Here is a 7,572-nt window from a genome sequence, read left to right as displayed (position 1 = left end):
ATGGGCAGAACTAGAAGACATTCCAGAGGAAAAACAACGTAAGATTAAAGAAAACACATCAATGGTTCCCATTCAACCAATAAAAGACCTATAATATTCTAGAGCTAGGATCCTTCGATCAAGAGTAATTTTTGGTACGTAGGTCATCTAAGTTCAGTCCCATCACATCAACGTTCTGGATCACTCAATCATGGGTCCACTTGTGTAAATTGGGAGGCGAACGTACTGTGCAGTGTATAGTCCATCGAGAGAGAGAGAGAGAAAGAGAGAGAGAGAGAGAGAGAGAGAGAGAGGTGGTTTATTTGAAGGAGTGTAATGCAATCATTGTGGTGGGGTTTGATCATTCAACCTAAAGGAGGGTGTGGGGCCCACGAAAGTAAAAGGCTGAGGTGGTGTTGTGTTGGGTTGTGGTGACCCTCATTTTCATGAGAATGGTGGCTGATTTTTTGCAAGAAATTCCAAGCATTCAGCCCTAAAAGCCATCTCTCTCTTAGAGAAGGAAAAAGAAAAAGAAAAAAAAAAAAAAAATCACTTCTGAGGATTCTGATCATCAGTGCTCCTTCTCCCTCTCCATTCCTCAACAAAGGTGCTTGTTTCTTCTTTTATTTTTATTTTGAATATCTGTGCTTTATTGATTTTTTATTTTATTTTATTTTATTTTATTTCCTGGGGGGGATGGTATTGGATCTCTTTCTATAATGGCAGCATATGTTGATTTGATCAGATGGTGGGGTTTTGAGGGTCTTTTGCTGACAGTAAGAACCTTCTCTCTGATGGGTTATTCTTGATTTTTTATTTTTTATTTTTTGTTTGAAGGGGGTTCTTGGTAATGTTGGATTTGGTGTGTTTTGGGAAGGTTTTGGAGAGGGAGATTGGAGTTATTTGATAGGTTTCTTTGGTTGATGGGTGAAGCGAGCCAAACGTGGGAGAAGTGAGAAAGGTTATCGAAATCGGCGGGAGTTGTGCCTTTTTGAGATTTGGGAATTGGGTTTTGATGATCTCAATCATCTGCTGGTTGGTTTTTGGATAATTTGGTTTTCGGTGACTCCTCTTGTGTGCCCGTGCCGTTCTTTGGCAGAGTTTGGGGATTCTGGCATCTGGCTTTTCGCCCATATTAAGTGCTTCACTTTGTAAAATCAACAGGGCTGGCATTTGCCATGAGGAGAACTTTTGTAGAATTCAAGCAATTGCCTTGAGTTAAAGGTTGGATTTTGGGACGTAGGAACAGTTGGTATTGATCGGTGGTCGAGGATGGAAGATGAGACCATGTCGGTTGGGGAGCAGAACGGTCAGCACTTAGTAGATGAGAATCCTTCAGAAGATCTCTTGTGTTTGGAGATGGAAACCGACGAGAATGAATTTGGAAATTTGAAAGAAGATGGGGAGGGTTTTGTGCCAGAGAATGCTGATGGGAGCAACATGGGATTCTCTAGGGAGGCTCCTCTCCTCAAGAAAGACCTGAGAACTGCTGGCAGTTGCAGTAGCTGTGGCGCCAAGAAGCTGAAATCGAGGGCAACTGTGGCAGAACTCGAGCTCCATAAAAAGGACAAGAGTGGGCACGACAGAAAGCTCAGTCGACAGGACCGGATCGAGCTGGGTCGCATGTTTCAGGGCGCAGCGAGCTCTCACGATTGGGAGCTTGCAGAGAGTCTGATTCTGTTGGCAGATCCACAGACGCTCAACGACGCGTTGTGCATCTCGTTGGACTCCATTTGGTTTTTGAGCACACAGCAAGAACTGTACGGAATCACTGGGCTGATCAAGAAGATCATTTCTAATGGCGCTTATGACTTCACAAGGGCAGCTCTGAGGACATCATTTCTTGCTTCATGCGTCTCTGCCTGTCAGAGCCGGACGATGAGTTTAGCGGATACGGTAACCGTCATGGCTCAAAGGTATGGCTGATCAGTCTCTGATTTGTTCTCTTGATCGATCCATAACAATATCAATTGGTTGTTGTGCTTGCATCTGTTATAACATTTCATGGATTTCTCATGAAAAATCGACACAAAAAAGTTAATTATATTTATGAGACAAGAATAGAAATAAAGGGGAATTCTGCTCTAAGAGGGTCGAGAATCCTCTGTGTCACATGCGTGGCCCACACCATGAAGATGCCCTGGGCGAATAGTAGGCCAGTCTGCTTACCAGTTGGGGCCACATGTATGCTGAATGTGGAAAGGTGGTTGATTTTTTTGAACTGACTACTTTTATCTTGCATGCTTGGGCCCATCTGATTGGTGGATTGGCGTGATTTTTTAGCCTGAGCGTGCACATGGGTGTGGCCCACTTGATGAATGGCCTGAATCTCGCAGTCGCAGAAGTGTGCAATGCATTTATGTGTGCCATGAAGAGGACTGCCAGGCTACTTTGCATGATTCCCACTAGCAGGCTCAAAAAAGAAAGAAATCTAAACAAAAATTTTCATTAGACGTGCCTCAGAATTCTAGATACCATAAAATTTCTCCAGTCTTTGGATGGTGTGGTGGGTTTGTTTTTGTTCAAATGGGTCCTTTTCATTTCTTATGATGAATGGATGGATCAATTTGTTTTATCATTTTCTCTTTAGCAGGTTGCATGAGCGTCTCCAAGAATGTAATGGGGATGAGGTTTTGAAAGCAGAAGCCGGTGCCAAGGTCCAAAAATTCACAGAATGGGCTTTGAAATGCATTGGGTTCCACTCCCGTTGCCAAGGAAATAGGGACAGGGTAAGTCACAGCTCATCCATTGAGATCCAGCTCCAGCTATCTGCATTCAAGATGTTTTTGGATCTTGCCGGCAATCAGCTTACAGGGAAGGACTTCACGGAGGCCTTTGATGCCGCATGCTTTCCTCTAACTCTCTTCTCTAGCTCATTCGATCCTGGCTGGGCTTCTGGAATTTCGGCGACTGCAATTCAGGGCTTGTTGGGTATGCTGGTAGAGGGGGGTGCGGACAATGTCAACCAGTGCTTTCTGGAAGCTTCGCGTTTTGGGAGCACAGAGCTTGTACGCATCTTGTTGCAGGTAACTTGCATCGTTCATGCAATCGCATGTGCTTGATTGTTTACTTCTTCGTTAGCATATGGGTATTTTTATTAGGAGTCCAATTTAGTGGTTTCAAACTATCATTGCTTACTTGTACAGATGTAGACCTGTGCTTTCCATGGGGAGGTCCCATCACTTTACCCCAATGGAGGCTGCGATTGACCAGTGTGCAGACTACTGGCCATATTTACCCTTCTTATTGTTGAGCATACTCTGATATAATTCTTCTCTCACATCTTTTTGAGTGTACATTTGAAAGTACTCAGTTTCAGAGGCCCGATACAAATGCCGAGAGTGAGAGATGTTCAGGAGCTTCCTATACGTATCCCACTCATGACTTGGGTATGGAAGTGAGCTTAATGTGAATTCCCTTTTCTGCACTTCCCCAAATGCCAATCATACCTGTTGGATCAGAAGTCACACCAATCACTGCTTTGCACTGCCATTAAAAAAGAAGAAGAGAAAATGCCAATCATACCTGTTGGATCAGAAGTCACACCAACCACTGTTTGGCACTGCCATTAAAAAAGAAGAAGAAGAAGTAGAAGAAGAAGAAGAGAAAATGCCAATAATAACTGTTGGATCAGACATCACACCAACCAGCCATTAAGAAGAAGAAGAGAAAATGCTAATCATACCTCCTGTTGGATCAGAAATCGCACCAACCATTGTTTGGCACTGCCATAAAAATAAAAATAACACTAAAAAAATAAAAATAAAAAGAAGAAGAGAATAGAAAAAAAGGAAAACCATTGCTTGCCACTCCTGCAAAACCGTGTGTGCGTGCAACCAGGCCAGTATGAGGTTGAAACAAGACCAAGGACTGATACCGCATTGAAATGGATGAGACTCGAGAGTTGTACTTTTTTGAGTCCCCATATGAGTTGCACTCTGAAACCGCTATTTAAATTGCCGTGTCTAATTCTTTATGACAGCCTCATGATATTGCAGCATCTCAAACAAATTGTTTTGTTGGAGTTTTTCTCTCTTCAGGTTTTTTTATATACTGGGTTAACCAATCTGAATCATTACATGTCATTTCGAAAGCTTAGGATTCAGCACTGCATGTCGATCAAATACTCTGGTTCTCAAGGTTTGATCAAACTGCTGTAGCTTTGAACTTGGAACATTGATGCATACATTTACCCAAAGGTGGATGACAAAGCTCTTTGAACCCAAAGAGGTGTAGCTCCTGAAGCATCCAATCGAGGCTGGATGAAACTTATTTGAGTAGTTCAATTTCTTGGCTGACTACCCACATCCCTTAACCTTGGCACCTTTAACCTTCATTTTCAATGAGATTTATGATTTGGGTTCTACCTTAAATGGTTGTGTATTGTTTTCTCAGAGAGGTGGATGGTGTTGATGGCATCTTAGCAGAGGAAGGTGCCTGGAGAGACTTTGCTTGCGAAGGGGGAAAAAAAGGCTGCAGCCATGCAGTTCTTTTGAGGATCCAAGCAGTTTATAGCAATCTATTAACAGATTATATCCCTGCCTCCACATTTCTTCCTTTGCTGCCTCATCGAGTATGAAACTCTAGGGAACTGAGTCTTACAATATGGACGATGGAATCATCTGCTGTAGATGGATATCTGCCCACTCTTGCATGACATTGCACAAAATGAACTTGTTTGAACGTGGTGCAAATGTTTATTTGGAAGATCCCATCAACTACGTTTATTGGCGTGTTAACGGACCATTTTATAGCAAGAAAAAAAAAAAAAAAAGTGATTAAAAATATAGCCATGGGGCAGGAAAGCAGAAGAGAGAAGGGAGGGCTTGGTAACTTTGCCACTGCGGGAATAGACTTAGTTTGAGAAATAAGATTGTGCAATCCAACATCACTGAAGGGCAATCAGCCAGATCATTGTCTTGTCAATGAATGTTGAAGTAGTTGTACAAACCATCTGGGCCAAGGGTTTCAGAAGAATCTTTGTAGGTCAGACCTGAGATCCCGAAATCATCTGCTTCCCCCATTTCCATGGATCTGTTATAACCAATGCCTCTCCTTTGAGGGCCAAGGAGGGAGGGGGAAGGAAAAGTAGGCGTAGATATTTAGCCATGTATAATGGTTAAGAATGACTTGATTCAAGTTGAAGGCTCTAGAAGGGCAATGAGAAGACCCCAAAAGGACATGGGCAGAGGTAGTAAGAAATGATTTGATGACCTATGGTTTTATTGAGGATATGATCTTTGATAGAGTGGAATGGCAGAACGGGATTCCTGTAGCTGACCCCGATTTGGTGGGATAATGATGATGATGATGATGATGGCAAAGCCCTGTGGTGATGACCCTCTCACTACTTCTCTTACATGGGGTGTGCCCCCATGTACCCAAAAGCCAAAAATCCAGTGAGAATCGATAGAGAAATGAGGCAAAAGGACATGAAGGCCAAAGGGAAGCTCCCAGAACAGGGTTAAGCATTCACTCCTCCATCTGTCTTCAAAAAGTTTAAATCACAGATAAATCTGTTTTCACGACACATCCTGAAAGGCCTGCCTTACCATTGCCTTATCCATTGACAAAGCAGCTGCTCCTCTTTCAGCAGTCTGGACATACGCCACTTTGTTCTCAAGTAAGCTACTGCCTGGAGTGCACCACCACTACATGTTACTCAAAATATGTTAATGTAGGTCATGGGGTAGTGCATACCTGAAAGATACAATCATACCTGGTTCCAAACATCAATAAACACGACATTCCAAAAGAAGAGAGCCCCCAAACTGGGCCATCAACATAATTTTTGAAGGATTGAGTAAATGGAATAGCTTCGTCTATCCTGGATGGTGGCTTACCTCTCATGCAGATAATCTAGCTCTCAGAGAATTAAAAAAAACTACTGTAGGGATTACAAAATTAGGGATTTTGAATTTCTGTGTTTGGATACGCTGTAGACAGTAGGATCCAAAAGTAGGGACCTTGTTTGGATACAAAGTGGAAATCCTAGTTTCATTAGACGACTTTCACCTCATACCTTGCACTAGGGAACTGCCACTCTGGATAGATGTAATGATTATTTCGCAGAATCCACAGTTTTCCATCTTACCCAAATAGCCTCTTTGTCAAGGGAATCTTACTTCTTTTCCCAGTGGTTTCGTGCCCAAGTCCATTATGATTATCTCCATTAAACCCCCTCTGAGCTAAGGAACCCAATTCCATTTCAAGTTCAATTTCTAACTTGGGGTGTTTAAGCTTATTTTAAAAATTCAGAACCGGCCTGGAAATAATCAAATCCGATTATCACTGACTCAGCCAACTTGTTATGATGATGATGATGATGATGATGATGTTGTTGTTTGTCCTTAAAAAAAAAAAAATTCTTTTGGATGGATCACTAGTGTTTGTTGCTTGTCTTTAGTTTTTAGCTTTTTTTATTTAGATGGATCACCAACGCTTGTTGCTTGTCTTTGGTTTTTAGTGTTTTTCATTTATAGTATTGGATGGTCTGTTTAGATTGCTCAAAGGAACAGCTTGGACGTGGATGTTGATCTGGCTCTGGGCTTCGCCTCCCACTACTGCAAGATTGGCACCATGGAGTGTCTGGTTGAAGAGGGCAATGCCATTGCCTTCCTGGGTCCTCTAATGAGAGCAGCAGAGAGGGGATGCATGCAGGTTGTCCGTTGGTTCGTCGAGCGGGGATGTCGGGACATGGAGCTGTGCCTGGCCCTCACTGCTGCCACCTCTAGCAGCCAGGTCGGGATTGCCGCCTACCTCCTTCCGCACGTGCCCCAGCACGTCCTTGCCGCCCTCAGCATCGAGATCCTCAAAGCTGCCGGAGAAAGGAGCAGCGGGTCCCTTGACGGCGTCTCCTTCCTCCTCCGCTCCGACTTCCTAGGGGACCCTGCTGCCACCTACGCCGTCGCTGACAGCATTGCAAGGTCAGACGACGAGGCTGTAGCACCTGAGCTGAGAGCATTCCTGCGTGAACACTGGTCAGTTGCAGCATTCATGGACGGCTTGAACTGCGGTCAGGACCACTATGTGAATGTGATGAGGATCCTGAAGCAGGGCAGATCACCCATCTGCGTCAGGGACCTGCCGGCACCCTTGCGGGCTGCCATCGCATACTTGCCACTCTACAGGGAGTGCGTGGAGGCGGGTGGCTGCTTGCCATCTCAGCGGCTTAGAGGCCAGCTCTTGGATGCGGCGAGGAGGCTTGGGAATGGGCCCATCGACGAGGCAGCTCAGGGAAGAGAGCTGCTGGCAGTTTTGGAGCACCACCTTCCACAAGCTTTTGTGAATGCGCCGCCGCTGAATGACGCGTAAGAGCATTAAAATCTCGGAAATTTTCATTTTCGTAAAATCATATAAGATATTGATAGAGGGGGAGAGAGATTTTAAGGTGACTGATTATCAAGTGATTTAATTCTTCCTAAATATGAGTGATAATACTAATCAAATGATTATTAAAAGAGTTTTTAGTATGTTCTGTTCCTCTGTGTTATTTATGTATGTGGGGCAGAAATGTGAGGGTATTTTGGGCATTGTAAAGATAAACATGAGGACATTTTGGTAATTTTCAATTGATATGGTGACTCAGCTGTA

At 43.7% G+C, this 7,572-nt stretch overlaps 1 protein-coding gene across 4 annotated transcripts; it reads left to right on the top strand.

Moving 5' to 3' along the window:
- The first annotated feature begins 368 nt into the window (after positions 1-368).
- On the top strand, positions 369-7,572 carry LOC131240290 (ankyrin repeat protein SKIP35-like). 4 transcript variants are annotated; one of them, XM_058238420.1, is made up of 5 exons: positions 369-586; positions 706-755; positions 857-1,895; positions 2,570-3,005; positions 6,481-7,572. In XM_058238420.1, exons 3-5 carry the CDS (start codon positions 1,252-1,254, stop codon positions 7,291-7,293), a joined length of 1,893 nt encoding a protein of 630 aa, XP_058094403.1. In that variant the 5' UTR covers positions 369-586; positions 706-755; positions 857-1,251; the 3' UTR covers positions 7,294-7,572. The 4 variants fall into 4 exon arrangements, with proteins under 4 accessions (XP_058094403.1, XP_058094404.1, XP_058094402.1 ...); XM_058238421.1 differs by lacking the exon at positions 706-755; XM_058238419.1 differs by lacking the exon at positions 706-755 and having other exon boundaries at positions 817-1,895.

The sequence above is a fragment of the Magnolia sinica genome, chromosome 3, assembly GCF_029962835.1.
Source record: "Magnolia sinica isolate HGM2019 chromosome 3, MsV1, whole genome shotgun sequence".
Classification (NCBI taxonomy): domain Eukaryota; kingdom Viridiplantae; phylum Streptophyta; class Magnoliopsida; order Magnoliales; family Magnoliaceae; genus Magnolia; species Magnolia sinica.
The sequence above is the reverse complement of the archived record's forward strand: the minus strand, read 5'-3'. Positions and strand labels throughout refer to the sequence as shown.